The 18,744-nt window shown below is 40.7% G+C and overlaps 1 protein-coding gene across 2 annotated transcripts in view; it reads right to left on the bottom strand.

Annotated features, from left to right (window-relative positions):
- Nucleotides 1–6,897: 6,897 nt before the first annotated feature.
- Nucleotides 6,898–18,744, bottom strand: part of SH3BGRL2 (SH3 domain binding glutamate rich protein like 2) — a 41,378-nt gene continuing 29,531 nt past the window's right edge. For both annotated transcript variants that reach the window (XM_042894277.1, XM_042894270.1), the window contains exons 3-4: nucleotides 12,570–12,650; nucleotides 6,898–11,495 (exon numbers count right to left, since the gene is read on the bottom strand). In XM_042894277.1, coding sequence (XP_042750211.1) covers nucleotides 11,487–11,495; nucleotides 12,570–12,650 — 90 coding nt within the window. In that variant the 3' untranslated portion in view covers nucleotides 6,898–11,486. The remainder of the gene's footprint in view (nucleotides 11,496–12,569; nucleotides 12,651–18,744) is intronic.

Here is an 18,744-nt window from a genome sequence, read left to right as displayed (position 1 = left end):
TCCCAGATCCAGGTTGATGTGCCAAACTACAGAGACATTCATGCTGTTGATCAGATGATGTTGAGTGTCAAACCGTTATCTGCCAGAACAGCTGGTAAACAAGGAACATGCCTTGTTATTTGTTTACCAGCCAGCTCATAAATAATGGATGCTACTTTGACGCTTTCTAAATGCATTTGTGTTTCACCATCATTCATGGTAAAGAGAAAAACCCAAAATAACTATGTGTCTGTCAACAAACATTTCACTTTAACTGTCTATGCATTAAGAAGACTGTGTTAAATGACAAGATGGTTTTTTTCAGCAACAAGAAGGATCTTTGAAACTCTTTTTTTTTTTTTTAATGAGAGATTTTTTTTCAGATTATTTTTTTTTTCTTTTTAGAATGGGTGATAGCACTATGATTCTGCAGTGACTGCCTACGATTTTATTTACCTATCTGTGAGACTGAAAGCTCCAGTGGGAAGCTGTTACTCTGTGGCAGATAATACCTCAGCCACTTCCACTCCAGTTTGTCCAGACTCACCTGCTTCCCCTCAGTGGCTCTGGGCTCCCTGTTCTCAGCTTTGTTTAAAGTTTGTACTCCCCTCTCATCTGATAGAAACTGACTGCCTTCACCCTGCTGGTGCATAACTGTTTCTGCTTTGAAATAAAGAAATAGATAGCTTGTCCTTATTGCTAACTGGTATGTTTTTTTGCAGGGATACTTTACAAACACTGGGCTGGCTGGCTTACCACTGCCTCAAGGGCCAGCTCTCCCAGCTATTTTGCAGGTTTGGGAGAGACGTTTTTGAGAGACTGTAACACTTATTGACTAACCATCACAGTACTAATAATCTAATAAACCAATTACCCGATCAATCAACTAATTAAATAAGAGCAGAGCACTTTCACTGATTCACACTTCTATCATTCTTTACAGTGGTACAGTGGTAATTTTTGAATTACAGTTTAATCACTTTCATACTTGCTCATTAAACACAATGACCGCTGAATCCCTGCTCTGCCTTTCACATCACACTGCTGCGCAGTTCCACTTTCCACACAAGTCTCTCAAACATACCTGATGGAAAGTCCAGCAGCTCAGCCAGCATTCTCCTCCAGTGCCCCAAAAGGCATTGAATGTGCCCATCAGCATCAGTTCTTCACGTATATGTCCACATTCCCACCATGAACTTTCCTGCCTTTTGTTCTATAACTGATTTAGAACCATAGAATCATTTGAGTTGGAAGAAACATTTAAATGCCATCTAGCCCAAATGCCCTGCAATGAACAGGGACACTTACAGCTAGATCAGGTTGCTCAGAGCTCTGCTCAGCCTGACCTTGAGTGTATTCAAGGATGGAGCATGCACCACCTCTCTGGTCAGCTTGTCCCAGTGCCTCACCACATTTACTGTAAAAATAATTTTCCCTAATATTCAGTTTAAATCTCCCCTCTTTAATTTGAAACCATTTCCCTTTGTCCTATCATGTCAGACCCTGCTGAAGAGTCTGTCCCCTTCTTTCTTAAGCCCCCTTTAAGATACTGAAAGGCCGCTTGCAGGTCTCTCTGGTGCCTTCTCTTCTCCAGGATGAATAGCTCCAGCTCTCTCAGCGTGTTCTTATAACTTTAATTCCCTTTCTTCACTCAGCCTCCTAAAAATACAAACATTTTACCCTTATTTTGCTATACTCTTTTTAAATCCAATACTTCTTATACTATTACCTATGCAATTTCAGCATTATATGGCCTTAAAGATTTGGTTTCCTAGGCTGTTCTTGTAAGTCTTTACTCCTCAGAAAAGCTTCTGAATTCCCCCGTCTGGTTTCACATTGCTTGTATTGTATGCTTTCTGAGAAATAACTTGCTACTTTGGCCTCGATGCCTCTGGTTGGTTCCAGTTAAATTCAAGCATGTTTTTTCTTCGTATGCAAACTAGTCAAATATCATCTAGTACTATGTTCTCCATTCTTGTGCTCACAGCACATCCTGCTCCTCCTTAGCTTCTCCATCACAAATTGTTGCCTTGCATATGTGAGTGGGATACCATCCCAATTCTGCAGATGCATCATCTTGACTGAGTTTGACTAAAGGAAGTAGTAAAAAGTGAAACGTTTTTCCGTATTACTTGCCATCTGATGGGAGCAATACAATTTCCCTTTATAATATCTGAGAAAGGTATATTCTATTTGCAGTTATTTTTTTTTTTGAGGCTGTAAATAATTTATTATAGCAATTTCAGTAGGAGAAAAGCCTTGGGTGCCCTCCTTCATCCCTGCAGATCAGCAATGACCTTCTCAGAGGGGTGTGCCACTGACAGCAAATTTGAGACCAGCAGTATGTGAAGCTGAAAATATTAGATTGTTACCAGGATAGCCAATGGGAGAGTAGAGAGAAATGTAGGTGAAATTGGGCTTCCTTGGAAGCAAAGCTAAACTGAGAAAAAAAAGAAGGCAGTGATATTTCATTTCCCAGGAATGGGCGGGAAGAACTTTGACTGCTCTTAGGGAGAAACTTTATTACTATGCATCATCATTTTTAAAACATTTAATGAAGGGAGTTGGTCACTGGGAAGGAACACTTGTTCTATATGTTTGTTCTTCCTTCCCACCAGGTGAAATTCCAGCTCTGCCCAGGTCAGATTTTTTTAGTATTGGTGTTATTTCTGCTTGCCTCTCCTGCTCCTTCCTGTTGCCACTGATGCACTGTGGAGAGGCAGCTCCGTCCCCAGCAATCTCATGCAAAAGAAGGTCATTCTGTATTGCTTCTAGTTCACTAATTCACTGTGGTAACAAGACACAGACAATGGCAGTATTTATAGAGGTAGTTAGAAAAGGGAGATTAATTAAAGGTCATTTTGAAAGGATGGTCCCACTGCTTTGAAAATTAACTAAAGATCATGCAGCTATGGGTGCTGCTCAGGAAGGCTTGCTTCCACTTTTAAGGCATATGTGTCTGATGTCATTTGATTATGAATAAACTGGAACGGCTGGATGCTATGGGAAATCTGCTGTAAAAGCAGATGTCAGCTAGACTGTTTCAGTTCCTACAAAGCATTTGTAAACTCCAGAGGGTTGCGGCCTCTTTTAGTTGAACCACACAGAGTCAGCAGCAGATGCTGCTTGCTGTCCATTAAACACTATAAAAAACAACTGTTTAAGGAATGATGGCATTGTTCTTTTCTCTTGTTCTCCTGTCTTTCCATCAAGAATATTTCAAGGATGTTCTGCTCTTCTTTGGTATGTGAAGTCAGGTTAGTTCTTTGTTGGAAGCAAGTCACGTAAGGATTCAGCTCTCTGCAGAGGCAAGTGTTCATTACGTATGTTTTAGGTTCTGCTTTAGGAATCAAATTTTGGGAACTTCACTGCTATGATCTGCTATGATCTTGATTGCACCATTAATGTTGAAGGGAAGTGGCAAATATTTAAATATTTGAAAATTGTGCTATTATAATGGTTTGAATCTGTGTCAAACTATAGAATTTTAGCCTGATGCATCTAACAGAAACACTAATCTCAGCCTAAACTGCTGTCTGACAACAGCCACACTGAGATTCTCAAGGTGTTCCCCACGTCTGTGTGCTGATGCGAGGCCTCTCACACATGATCTTTTTTGGCAGTGAAGAGCTCTGTCAGGAGTTCAATTATAATTGCTCTAAAAATTTTATTAGCTTTCTGCAAAATGGTTTACTCATCCTTTTGCTATTCTACTCACACTCTCTTATGAGGACACCTTGTTCCTGAGTGCTAGAAAAAAGAAAGGCGTGGGATAATCCACTGACTCCAGTGAACTGCCCCCAGTGGGTGCAACTTGGCATGATCTGAAGAGCTGCTGTGCTCGTGTTCCCCCACCCTGAATAGAGATGTGTCTCCTTGTCTTGGCAAGACTACCAATCATCTCCTGGTGCAAAACCAGCCCTCCCACTCCAAAGAGCTGCAAAGAGTTAAAATGAGACACCAAAGCTTTCTGTAAATTGTATGAAGTGCTGCTTTCAACTCTTGTATTGTTTCCCACATCTGCAAAATGTAGGATAAAGACATGAAGAGGTGGCCTGGCTATAAAAACTTCTGTCTTCATCTTAGGTGTGCTGTGATGAGGAGCCTACTGTGAAAATACATCTCTAAAATTAAAATTAATTTCCCAGGAGCCTCCCTACTTATTTTCTTTCATTTGAAAAGCTCACTTAGCTTCCATTAACAGAGGCTTCAGCAATATATTCTCTTAACTGTTACAGACATTTTATAGGCAAGCGTAAAATATGCCAAACAAAGGAGTGATGACAGGATCTCACAGCACTCCTGGCTGCTGCCTGAGACAGAATTACCTTTTCAGCTTGCCCTGCAGCCACCTGCTGACACCGTGGTGCCAAGCAAGCGCACGCACACTCTCCTGGAGTTCAGTGTCCATCAGCCAGTCAGGTGAAGCCCTTAGGCTTTGGGGTCCTAAAGGATGCAATTAGAAAATGTCCACTGGTGCAAAGTTGGTTTGGCTAGCCTCAGACTTTAAATCCTTGCCTAGGAGAGGACACTGAGCCTGCTGCAGATCTCTGGAAGAAGTAGCAGTGCTGGTGTCTCACAGGCCAAAAATTGTAACATCAGCATTTTAGGTGAGATGCTTAAAGGCAATGTGAGCACCAAACTGGTTTTTCTGTGGGTGACCGCTCACTTGTGAGAGGATGATGAAGCGTTGAGCAGTTCTTAATGGCAAAGCAGAATCTGAAAAGTTACTGTGATCAAAATCCTCACCAGTTCATAAGTTGGGGGAAAAAAAAACTGAAGTAGCCACTGTTTGGTCTGATTTCTGCCTACCAGATATCCCACAGCATCTCGCCTGCTTCATCGCCTCCCAGCTGGTGACACCAGGTGGGGAGATGGGCATGCAGGGTGGCAAAAGGGCCTGAACACCACACAGAGGCCGTTTGAAGCCAGGACCGAGAGCGAAACAAGGAAAAGACAGGACAACAGACCAATAAACGTGCTGTAAGCCCACTTATGAGATTCAGACATGACAAGAGATGTTAGAGCAAATACAGCAAGAGCAAGAAAAGAAAATGGTGATTTTGGCCTGACGGGCAGGCGGACAGGAAATGAAGGAGAGATGGCCAAGGAGCAGGAAGGGGCTGAGCTCCTCACAGCCTCAGCTGACAGCACTTGGCTGCTGTGAGAGTCACAGGTTTGGTACATGCCTGGGGAGAGCAGAAGGGGTTTTTAAAAGACTGCTGCATATTTCAGGTCTTCCCAAGATCTTCGTTTTAGCCCTGCAGGTGGTGTAAGTTCAAGGAACACATCCTTGTCTATCGATTTTTCTGACACCTTGAATTAATCAAAGGTTAAAGTGTGTCAAGAGAATGTTTAATTCATGTATTTAGCAAGTGCAGCTCTTTCATCTGCCCACACAACATGCCCTGGAAATATGCTAAACTGGAGCATTAGCTCAGGCAGTGCTAAAATGAGAAACTGCTAAGTGACAAGGCTTCTGCCAAATACTGAAAGAAAATACCAACACCGTCTCTGTCTTTGTTTCATCTCTCAATTATGAATTCTGCTTGCTGCAATAATTAAAGCACCCGCTGAGAAGTGCTTTGTGGTGCTACTGTTGTACAAAGAAGAACTCCTCATCCCAGGGATCTAATTTCCCCCAGGCACCAGTGGTGCCAGCAGCCCACTGCAGGATGAGACACTGCCACTGCCCAGAGGCCCTGGCACCACCTCAGCCTCCTCCACCTCCATTTAGTCTCTATGTGATTCTATGATTCTATGATTATAATGTCCAGCCCATACCAATTGGTCACAGCACTGGAGACAGTAGACCCCAAGGGGCACCTAAGAGCCTTCAGCATAGGAAGGAACCAGGGATAAGTCACTGGGAAAGTCCCATCACTTCCAAGCAGCCTCCAAGCCTGCCTGCACTGGCTCCCCGAGCAGATTTGCTGTGCCATCTGGGTGCCAAAAATAACTCTGAAGGCTTCTCCTGCTGCCACCACCGCTCTTTAAATCTCTTCATGACAAGTGCACACCAGCAGGTTGGTTCTGCCAGACTTGTTTCACATCTCAGGCTGTGTGAGTCTGGGTTTCCCCCACACACAGAAAGAGCTGTGCATTCTCTGCAATGCCCATCCAAGCAGAGATACTTGCAGTGGGTAAAGAGAGGGCACTGGGGGTATATTCAAAAAGGAAGCTGAGGCAGAAAGTACTGATAGGACAGGGGGGAAACGGTTTCAGACTTATAGGTGGGAAGATTTAGATTGGATATAAGGAAGAAGTCTTTTATCATGAAGGTGGTGAGGCATCGGCACAGGTTGCCCAGAGAGGTGGTGGATGGGGAATCCCTGGAGACAGCCAAGGTCAGGTTGGATGGGACTCTGAGCAACCTGATCTAGCTGTAGGTGTCCCTGTTAATTGCAGAGGAGATGGACTAGATGACCTTTAAGGGTCCCTTCCAATTCAAAAGATCTTATGATTCCATCATAAAGTTATATCCTCTTCAGATGTAATTTTAATTAGAAAGTGTATAATTAAATGATAAAAATTGTATATACGAACATATTAGTATGCTGCTCATATCATACTTAAAAGTAAATGAGCTATATTAGTTCCTACAGCCAAAATCAGTACATCATTCACCTCTGCCTCTTCACAAACTACATTCTTCTCTCCTCTTCTCATTAGCACACAAATTAAGAGCAGCAAAAAGAAAACAAGCCTTCAGCCCTATCTCTTGCAGGCACTGTGGCATAGAGAGGACTGCATGCACTCCCAGTAGAACTGCTGGCCCAAGCCACCCCTCGTTTCCATAGTACCTATCAATTATCCCAAGCCACAGCACCGGGCTGTCACCAGAGGGAGCCGCAGCAAGGACAAAGAGCGGCGTTTCACCGTGATTTTCATTGGCACACACAACACAGTCCAAACACCTTTTCCGAATTACATTTTTTTTATTAGACGAGCACAGTTTTAATACATAATTTCAAACTCCACGTGTACACAGTCTAGGATGCAACATGTTCCCTCCCGCACCGAGCTACAGAACACCGAGGCCGCGTCGAGGCGAGCACCAGCTCTGCTCTTGCAGTGTTACAAGAGGTGGGGAGCAGGAGCTTTGCACACAGGTCTGCGCAGGATGGGATGAAGCACATGAGGATGAGGCAAAGAACAGGATGAAAGGAATGAGGTGAATCTGCCCTGGCTGAAGGAATGACCTCAAGAAGCAGCTCTCCATTTCCCCTCCCAAATTCCTCAGGGTGAAGAGGCAAGCAGCTCGTGCTTACACTTCCCTGCACTGCGCACACCAAGCTCTAGAGAAACCAGTGGGGAAGTTGCTTAAAACTGATAGGATTTGGCATTACCTGGTGAAGATCCCCGTCTTGTGCTCCTGTGAAGGCAGTTCTCAAGTCACTGCCTAAAGTCTCAGGCTCCCACTTTGCTATCGTGGGATTCCAACAAGAACTGGACTCCCTAAATGAAAGGCCTGACTGGGGTGGAGGAACTGGGAGGGACAACAAAGACACCCACAAAGAGCTGGCAGCCTCTTTCCATTTTAGTGATAACACTTGGGCTGCTCAATGCTTCCATAAGAGAGTTACTTTAAAGCATAGAGATAGATTTAGGGGCTTTATTCCACATCCACTTCCTTGGAAGGTTTGATTCTAAGCAGCCAATGCACGTGTCTCTTGACTCAGGCCACAAAATCAACATAGTGATTTATTTAAAAAAATAGAGATAATAGAAACTACCCATTTGTGAATTGAAAGCTGAGCACATCTGAGAAGACCCTACAGTAACAGCCCCCTCTCTGGCAAGGCACTATCCAGCAGTGTGTGGCACAAGCAAAAACATCTCTATAAAGCCACTGATACAGTGAACGTGTGCACGCACATAGGCCCACAAACAACTTCACCTAGGTATAAATATTTGAAGTTTAGCTCACACTACTCTCTCCTTTAAAAAGTGGGGTAATTACAAATATTAGCTAAAAATTGGGATCACCTTTATATGCAAAATATTTTTAACAAAATTAGGGATTTTCTATTTCTTTCAATAAACGGCTCATTTCCACAGAACTTTTCCATTATCCAATAGTTACATCTCATTATTACAAAACTGGTTTAAAAAATTCCAGATCATCTTGTGTAACAAACTAGAACTCTACTTGCTTTAATTACAAAAATAAGGCTGTTGCACAACAGACAAAATTCACATTCAAGCAACATATATACTTTCTGGCTTTTAGCTAGCTGCTTGTAATTCAAAAGCAAACATTCCAAGGGACTTACACCACCAATCCATGCAAACAAGCAGGATATCTTTGGAGCTAGTGTTGCCCACCATACAACTGATTACACCCACAGGAATGCTCTGAAATAAGCTACTTTCACCTTTTGGCTGTGACAGAACTTGCTCTCCATTGAGCTGGAGATTTCTATTCTATAGTTAGTAGTGTTCAAGAAGAATTCTGTAAAACTAATTTCATCCCTGGAGAATTCAGTGAGATTTTGCCTTTTGCAACAGGCAGCCAGGGATTTCCCCTGGGATTATTCAAGTGGATTTACTCACTTGTGTCAATTTTTCAAAAGTGGGACTTCAGGCAGTTTTCTAAGTTTACAATATATCAAGTACATGATAAATCCAGGATGGCTTCTCTGTAATTAACTGTGTAATTATCTCAATTTATATCTGTATTCTTTTTCTAAGTTAAAGAATCTTAAACTTAAAAAAAATAATTACATAGAACTTGTTAATGTACAGCTCTATCTCGTGTCACATTCCCTTCTTATACTAAAGGTCAAGTCTCATGAAAATATGGGATTGGTGACAAGAGTGAAATAATAACTTACTACATACAACATAAATCCTAAAAATACATATACATATACTTGTATACACACATACATACATATGAATGTTATCAACCCCCATTAAGGGGTCCTCTAGAGAAGATGCTCTAACCAAGACTTTGTCTGGTAAATACCACCATGGACACGAAATCCATGCGTGCTCTTGCTCCATCTAGCTCCCCTAGCTGAGCTGAAGAGATACCCAAGGGTCTAAAGAGGGACCAAAGAGGGTCCAAAGATTTATGGATGGATATCATTTTAAAGCTTAACATCTCCTTTTATAAAGCTTTCTTGTCTTTGTACTAAAGGGAAAAGTCACAGAGATGTAAGCAGCTTGTAGCTGAGGCAACACCAAAAGGAAGGTAACCAGTTCTTTACTCCAGAAACTGGTAGTCATGAACATTTCTCACATCATACCTCTATAGTCTTGAGTAGGCTCTTGTCCAAAATCTGAGAGGCTAATGTTCTATCATTCAGCATCTTTGGCAGGGACTTGGAGAAATATCTAGTATGTACCCTCAGTAAAACTGCGAACAACATAGAACTTGAGTGGCTGAAAGCAGCTGGCAGAGCTTCAGTCCAGGGGGATTTCAATAGCCATGATGACTGGGCTAACAGGAACCTCCTGAAGTTTGAAAAGAACAAAAGAAAAAAAGTGACCACCTCGAGGTGGTGACTGCGGTATTTGGTGAAAATCAGGTTGGGCATAGGCCAGCAATGCACTACTTGGTACTGATGAGTGCTACTTCTGAAACATTTTATCCATCTTTTCTCCAGTAGAAGAAACTGGAGAGAGTAGCCTTCCACCAAACCAAAGCAGTCAGGGACCTGAAACACAGAGTCTATGAAGAGAGTTTAACAAAGCTGCATTTGTTTAGTCTAGCAAGAAGACTAAGAGGCAATCTAATGGTATCCTGCTATCTTGGGTCACAAAATGGTGGTGCCAAACTCTTCCTGTGAGAGCTGGAAAAGATAGCTGCAAGTTACTACCTGGGACAACAGGCTGGATGGTAGGAGATTACTGCAGCACTGCTTAAATAGACAGTTATGAGACCTCCATCTCTGGACATTTTTAACACTGCTAAACAAGTCCACATCTGACCTGAGCTAGTGTTGGTGTGAGTCCTGGTTTATAGAAAGCTGGACCAGATGATCGCTGGTTGTCCTTTCCAACTAACTCACATAGGACGGCATGTTTATTGACTTTTATAGAACATGAGATTTGTTACACAGACAGGGTTCATTTCTGACACCTTTTAGAAGAAGCTGGGCTTCAGAGATTCTGTGATTGTAAAAAGGCTTTCCCACATGATTGGTTGTCCTTCATTTATGCAAAGACGTGAGGACGTGTATTTGAGTAGCACTATCCAGTCATTATGAAGTCATTTAAGAGTCAGACAGTTTGCAGCATAGCTCTTATTTTAACAGCCAGACTTGATTCAAAACACAGAATGCAATTTGACTTCTTTCCAGAACACGTTTTGTAATGGTTATTGGCAAGTCACGGGCCTTGCATCTGCTATGTTTGTCATTAACAGTTCTACTGAAATAATCTCCACCTGGCTCCTGTTCCTCAGTTGAGTTGACTGTCATGGCCTCATCCAGCAAAGTACAAGCTCAGTTTTCTCACTGTCTTTGAGGCATCTCCACCATTCCATACATGGGGACATAGGTAGGACAACAGCTTGGCGAGTTAGGTATGCTGATGGGCAGTGGCAGAGTGTTTACCAATATAGGGGACTGAATGCTCTCTCCAAAAGTATCTCTCTGACTCTTATGTGGCTAATGGTGGAGGTCAATTCAAAGTTTTGGCAAAATTTCATTTTTAGACAGTCCAACTGTCCAATTTTGGGTGTTTAATCTTTCTTGGTAAACAGATAACGATGTAATCTTTAGCTATGAGACCTCTTCTTTTGAACTAACCAGTACAGTTTCATCACATGATTTCACATGCATTTCACACTCATTTGGAAAAGGAACCATGTCAAGATATTTTGCTTTGGCACCCCGTTCATGATAACAATTGTTTTTAAAGAACCGGTATCATGAGGCAAATCAAGTTTACATGACAAAGGTCAGTAACTCATGTTTCTTGCAATAAAAATGATCTAGCATAAACATAATAATAAATAAATGTAGAATAAAAATACAGCAGTTATTGGCTTGAACTGAGATCTTAAGATGTTAAGATCAACAGTTTTTTTGTTTCTGGATAGTAGTTAGCACAAACATTCTAATAACCACCAGCATTTTAACTGTGCTGATGAGGTAATTTCAGAAACAGTAGTTGGTAGAATTAAAAACATAAGGAACCTGTCTGTATGAATTTATTCATGAATGACAGAAGCCCTGCACTTCCACTTCTTATCTTTAAACCTATGTGTCTATTAGAATATCAGTGCTAGTTGCAAAAGCAATGCAAAGATAGAAGTGCTACCATCAATGAGTATTTTTAAAAAGGAAGATGCGTAGCCCAGCCTTAATTCTATTTCATATACATCTTATTAACTCCACACTGGTGGGAGAGCACCATCTTATAGCAAGCAGACTACTAGTAAGGATACGTTTGCTCTATCACAGTGATCCATAAGTGAAGCTGTCATGTGCTAAAGAACAAGGTCATTCATCCAGAAGATGCAGTTGTTGATACTTCAGAGAGGTTTTCTGGGGTTATGACTCCTATTTAAAAGAAAAGAGAGTGTGAAAAAAAGATTATTAACGCGATGAATACATATTCATTTTCTGTGTCTGTAACTCTCACAATAGGATGTTCCTACCCCTGGTCCACAAAACAGCTAAGGACACATTCCTCTGAAACAATATTGGACTGATAGTGTGTTCTAGCCAAGCTTGTAATGACAATCCTCCAGGTTTGTAGCAGGCTCTTTCCCAGGAATATAACTGCATACAAGCTGCTATTTGTGATTGCAGTAGAACATATTTTTCCTAGGACTAACTCTTCAAGCTCCAAAGCAAGGCATGCTGCCAAAATAACCTGCTTTTGTGGTTCCCTGATGAAGTTCCCTCCTACTCCTCTCCTCCAGGCAGTCCAGAAATAGACTCCTGACAGATGTGTAACTCTGTATATACGAAAGAGCTACCATCCAGGCCTGAAGCAGCACTACTACCAACCACAGCTATATTACAGCAGCAAAGGGAAGAAAATCCTCTCCTATGTTTCTAATCTAATGCCCAAAGGTGCTCTGTACAGCCATTTGAAGGTATTATTCAGGCTTCCAGGTGGCAATAAAATCTCATATATTATACTGTCCTCAACAGAAATATGTTTACTGGATTTGTATTCTGTTCTGCAAATTTGTATTCTTTACATTTTAATTATTACCCAAAAAGTTTCTGCAACTCCTGGCTGCTCCATCTAGTCAGCATTTAAAACAACAATAATGCATAATCATAAGTGCTGTCTTTGTTGGCCATATAGCCAGAACAATGACATTATGGTGACTTAAGTTCCAGACATTCCAGTGATCAAGACTATCTCTGTCCAGTTAAAAAAGCCAGTTGCTATCAATTTACATTGATAATGTGACACAAAAATATACTTCTCAAACTTCGTTATGTGAAAATCTTTTATTTTAAATGCTTTACTTCTCTTTGTGACTATTTCAATTACCTCATTAACACGAATAGCTACCATGGTAGCTGTGCATCTAGATGCAAAGTTCATTCAGTTTAAGGAAAGTTCAGTCTCAATATTTCAAGTATTCCACGAAAAGTCTGCCATATTACACCGACCTTAGGTGCCAAACTAGGTTTCAGTCCAAGAAAGGAGAAGACAGTGTTGCTCTCCTTCGATTCAAAAAAGCAATCATAATCCTAGAAGAAAAAAATAAAAAATAAAAAAAATGAGTCAACATCCGTGTTCGTGTTTTCCTGCTTGATCTTCCCACGCTATGTATCAGAGTAAAGGATGATACATAATAAAGCTCAGGAAAATACTGATACTTACCCATTCTCTCCCGTGCAAACTTATTCTGAAAGGTAATGACATCACCAACTCCAAAGGAAATGAAAAAATGCACATATTCTCTAACTGAAACACCTTTCACTACTTTACTTGGTAGAGAAATATAAACATGGATTTGCATGAACAAGAAATCCACTGCAGATATATTTTTAAGTAGTTAGGTGCCTAAAAATTCAAACAAGCTTCTGATGAGGTTTCCAACATGCATTTCACCAAACAAAACACTAACGTGGAAACCTCCAGCTGACCTCTTCACTTCTTCTGTGGTGGAAGAGACTTCACTACAACTCTCATCCTTTGAAATCAGCAATTTTACCTCAGATTTGGACACATCACATGGTTATAAATGAAATGTTACCATAAAGAATTTTATTTTATAGAAAGGTTGGAAAAAAAAAAAAAGTTTCATTGTCATGACTATGCTCGTTTTAGGTTTGAGCTGCTTAAAACCAGTGTCTGATCCCAAAGTGTTACTACTGCTTTTACTGTTATTGCATAGGACAACTGCTGCTCTTCTATCATCAGAAAGCTGATAGACTTCAGTTTTTAAGGGAAATAGTGAACAACAGAGCACAATTTAGTGATTTGGCAAATAGCAAGAAGCCAGGAAGTTTCAGGTTTTCTTAGCAGTTTAGTAAAGATTTCCTCTATGGCCACTGACAAACAATAAAAGCACCCAGTTCGGACTCCTTCCCTTCTCCACATGGCTATAAAGTGGAATATTACTTCCCTACTTAACTACTTCTGACAAGTAAAATACCATGTACGTGTCAGGAAATGTCAGCTATATGCTCATCATTACATGGCAATTATTTCTAAATATCTAAAATCAGTAGTTACACTTAAATGTATCCAGTAAGAGAAATCCCTTTAAATACTGACTGTGCACATGTACACTTTCAGTACAGAATAGTACAGGTAGTCTTTGCACCTCCACATACTTGCCATCTGCGTGGTAGTGGTTTGCAATGCTCCTGACCTCAAAAGCTAGTGCTGCTTTTGCTCCTATCCTCTGATCTTGTTAGTTTTTGAGACTGATTTCTCACTGTAATAGTTACAGGTGCTGCTATCACTGAAATTCAGCCTCAATTTTTGCCCAGCATTATCTGCTTTGCCCACTTGTTTCCTTCCACCTTTGCATTCTCCTGAACCTTTAAACTCACAAGCCACCCACAATCACAGGGGCCATATAAGTTAAGCAAAAGAAGCTCTAGATGAAAAGGAAAAATTATTTGACCTGGCTGTCGTTGGAAGGCCATAATGGTTTACTGTATGGTATATCATTATGGTAAGATTAAGAACCTTCTATCTTCCAACCAAAGTTTACTAAAGCCTAGCCTACCATCACTCGTGTTTACATTTTGCCTTCTCAGCTCCTAAGTAGGAAGCAAAAAAAATGTTTCTCCAAGTGTGATATATAATTTCCAATGAATGCCACCTACTCACTTGGCCCTATGAGAAATGCCAAGTTTATTTGCTTTCACTGCCAGGGGAATTAAATGCCTGAAGGAATAAAGCCACACCGGAGCATAGGAAATTACAGTCTCCTGCACTGATCAGCATCATGGATTGGAAAATAGACCTTGCAGACAGATGCTGCTTATCATTATGAGCACAGAACTATTACCATTATATTTTAAAATGCTAACATATGGAGATACATGAGACAGTTGTAAGTTCCTTCCTTATTACTTTTAGGGACAGCCTGTTCTACCTAACTTTGACAACATACAATTAAATAGAGGAAATAGACATGTTTCCATTAATGAAAAATCCTTGAGGGTGATGAGCTGATGCTAATTTCTGATTTAACATATATCTAAAATTAATAGGCGCAAAGTAAATCCAGATAAAGTTGACAGATCTCACGACTAGGCCATGGTATGAGCTGAAACATTACTGGAAGCAAAACCAACAATGCCACGGATGAAAAGAGAGCAATGTAATCATTAAATACCTAATTTTTTTTACCTAAATACTGCAGCTCTGCCAAAAGATGATCAATTAAGCCCTTAACCTCTAAGAATAAAACCAGAAAATTGCACAGATGCTGCTAAATCTAAAAAGGATCCAGTCTGGCTCTGCTAAAGCAGATGAAAAGCCATGAGGAGCATGAGCTGTATAAGCAAGCACATGTGAAGACAGTATGATCTGAGAACTAGCCTTTATTTTCACCTTGGGTTTATCCTTACATGTGTCATCTGTCTCTGGAGCCAAAGGTAGGGGAGCAGTGGATGAGTACAACCCACAGTGAGAAAAATAAGGGCACCTTTTTGGCATTCAGGCAGGTTTAAATTGGCTTAGGTCACTCTCTTTAAACCTGAAGACTGTAAGCAACCAACCTGCAGGCAGGCAGCTACAGCAAGCATTTCTGCAGCTGCATGGCTCAAGGCAAACATCATTTTCACAGCCCGCCAGGAGTTTTTTTTTTCCTTTCAAAAGCACAAACAGTTTTTATGAGCCCCCAGTGACTTGTTTGCCTCAGAAGTGTCCAAGAGAAGACTGCTCAGTTGAGTCCTCATCTTGCATCAGCATTTTCAAGTCCTATATTTTTTCCTAATCCTGATGTCTCAATCAGCTTTACATCCATCACCACTTAAGACCATGCTCTTTTCATGTTTTCATAAGAAATGTGAAAGAAAAACAGAGTGTGGAAATAGTGACAGCCAGAAAATAGCATCATAAGGATTAGAGCTGCGTTCCTTGCTCTGACAGTGACTTTGCGACTGGCTCATGCACCAGTATCTATGAACATTAACCTCCAGAAACCAATCATCAAAAGCTTTCTGCAAGTGCTAATTATCAATTTTTACTTCTAGAAGAACGCCTAAGTTTATCCCACATTTTTGCTATCAAATCTGGACTCACTATCGAAAAACACCCTGAAGGTTAACTAACGAGATGAACTAAGAATATGATTGCAAGAGCACAGAACCCAACGCATTCATTCATTTTAAAATGAACTGAACATTGAACAACCTAAAGGTGATCAGCTAGAAGAAATTTCTCCCATGTTTTGAAATATCTGCATTACAAAACTCACTATAGTGCTTTGGACACCTTCATGTTTTACTGCGGGTTAGGAAGAAAAAGCACCACACTTTCAAAGCAGCAGTAAAATTTCAAACAGGAGTTTTCTTATTAATGACTGCAATGAAAATATATGACCTCAAAATACTTCGAAAAAACATTACAAAAATGCATAATAACTCTATAAAATTTGACAGAAATCACTTTGGTAAGGCAGTTTCTTAAGAGATTTTTGAGAAACGTGATCTCAAGTACTATAGTCACAAGGACTCATCAGTTTTGCTGTACTCCTGTGTGTGGCAAGAGTTCAAAGTGAGTATCTCTGGCTTTCCTGGTAATATACGAAAGACAACATGTTCTAAATACACCCCATCATTCACCTGACCTTTATAAGGAGGTCTGCGGATATTTGAGCCAAATAGAAAGACAGTGACTGAGGCTGAGGAAGGAAAATGGTGCTAAGGTCAGGCAGGAGCACAGCACATTTGCAGTCTAAGGGATTCCCTTTTAAAACACTCCATGGGACTCCTAAAGATGAAGTAACCCACCATCCGCTATTTTTGGCAAGGCAATGGCTCCCTGCTCTGCACTGGGTTTCACTACCATGTCCTTGCTGTCAAATTCACAGGCACAGAGGCTTTGCTGGAGTCAGCAGAGTAGTGCTGTCTTGACCCTGGTACACCCATGCCCTGGAGACACTCAGAAATCAGCTGATAAACTAAAAAATGCACAGATGTGGCAAACTGGCACCCACAGCCCCAGTGCAAAAGGCAGCTATGTGCACAGACAGAAATGTGGCTGTATTACTTATTACGATCCTTGTGCTTCCCAGAGCTGCTAATTACACTTTATTAACATATAAAACCATGGCAAATTTAGTAGCTAATAAAATAAATGGGACAGTGGACATGAACAATCAATGATGGAGATGCTCAATCCCTCTGGAAAAGTTGAAAAGACAAAAAAAATATGAGTGATAAATCATGAAGATGTGGGTTTGAAAGGTTACATAGAATAAGGAGTGCTAGACAGGATAAAAAAAAAAAAATCTCTGGATGGTTTGAGGGGATGGAAAAGCAATGGGACAACAAATGGGGTTGGTAAAAGGATATTTCAAGACAGAAAATGCTTAACAGGATACCAACCACATGACTGCTTCAGACTTGGCTTCTCATCTGTAAAGGTGGCAGCAGCTTGATCACCAAGCTGTCTGACCAGTATACAGCCTCTGTTTTACCACCATGGCAGTAAAGATGCAGGAGGAGCTACTGGAGAACAGATTAGCTGACATAACGAGCTCTCGCTTTGTTGAAAATAAAGCTAACAACACTTAAGTTTCAACTGCTCACCTTCAGAGCAATGCAAGACCTCGCTGGCCTTTCACGACAGTAGCATACAGCTCATTTTTGCTTTCCCTGCTCCTGTTGTGCGACTCCAACCAGGATAGAGACAGACTGTGTCTGAAAAGGTCTTCAGAAGCAAAGTTGCCCCAGGTGGTTAATTCACATTCACTGCCCAAATGCTACAGTGAAGCAAGAGCTGCTTATTCTTTGACCTGGTAGACAAGCATTCTGGTAATTGGGATTTGATGGCTTATTATAACACAAATGCCTTACAGCTTCCCGGCATTTATGTGGGTTTTATGCCAGCTTATCCTGGTAGGAAAGCTGCTGGCCCTAGGGAAATCTCTGCTCTTTAGAAGTTCCACTTCCAGGGTAGTTTTTCTTTTCTCAGCAGCAACCACCAAGTCGTTCACAAAGCTCAACCTGGCTACAGGAGCAGCTGCATCTTGGCTATAATGCAGACTCTTTATGTGTGCTATATTCCTATCGTTATGAGATCAGATCATTTGAATGTTGTGATTACAGACACTGCCATAGATAATGTGGCTGACCATTTGTTAAGCAGGTAAACTGAGACTTGTTTAAATAACACTACAATTGCTGCTAGAAAATATTGGCTGCACATCGAAGTAAAAACTGATGATGCTGTAGATCAGCGTAAATAATTGTCCTTCAAGGGTAATAACAAAAGAGTGATGGCATTGGGCCAAAGTAAAACATTAGCACAAAGCAAATTTTGTCTACCAGTCAGCAATTATACAGATACTGTCTATACGTTAATGCAACTGAGAATAGAAACTTTTTACCTACTGCAGTTTCAAAGACAGTGTGCACAGAGAGAAATGTTTCCAGTAAGCGTTTTTAAAAGAGCAAGTTGTTTTTTTTTCACATTAGCTTTTAATTTGCAAGAAGAGAAAGAGGGAATTTGTTAAACATTTCAAACAGATTCTTACTGTTTATCAGGTGTTCACCACACAGAGAAGTAGAAAAACAAGCAGCCTGCCCAGTAGCCTGCAATGCTTTTTGATGCAGATTTTTGAAAATGTAATCATTAATTGGACAGCATATAAAGAGATCTCTATTGCCATGCTTTTTTAACTTGTTTCTCTTTAGCAACCTTTTTTTTTTTTTAACATATATACATATATGTGATCATGACCTTTCTATTCTTATAAAAGAGGCAAGGTACTCTTCAAGAAATAATGGGCAATTCATGATTTAAACACATTGAACAAGCACTCTGCTACTGACCAAGTGAATACTGTGGGCCATTGAGAACAAGCTGTTAGCATCCTTCCTAAAAAGGGCAGCTCAGTTCTCGGGGACAGATGACATTCATTCACTGATCTGATTAGGATTACAATGGAAAGCCTTACTCAGCACAGCTCTCCTTGGAGAATGAACATATGTGCACGTGTATTGTCAGTATTATATAAATACACAAAACTAAGAAAATCTTTCCTGCACAACACGGGGCAGTCTAAACATTAGTTTTCCATTAGCTAACTTCCTGATAAGATCTCTGGACAGGATTTTTAAAGAGCTTATATAACTGATTCTACAAAGCAAT

Source organism: Lagopus leucura, unplaced genomic scaffold (genome assembly GCF_019238085.1).
Source record: "Lagopus leucura isolate 7727_CA_CO unplaced genomic scaffold, USGS_WTPT01 Super-Scaffold_73, whole genome shotgun sequence".
Classification (NCBI taxonomy): Eukaryota; Metazoa; Chordata; class Aves; order Galliformes; family Phasianidae; genus Lagopus; species Lagopus leucura.
The sequence above is the reverse complement of the archived record's forward strand: the minus strand, read 5'-3'. Positions and strand labels throughout refer to the sequence as shown.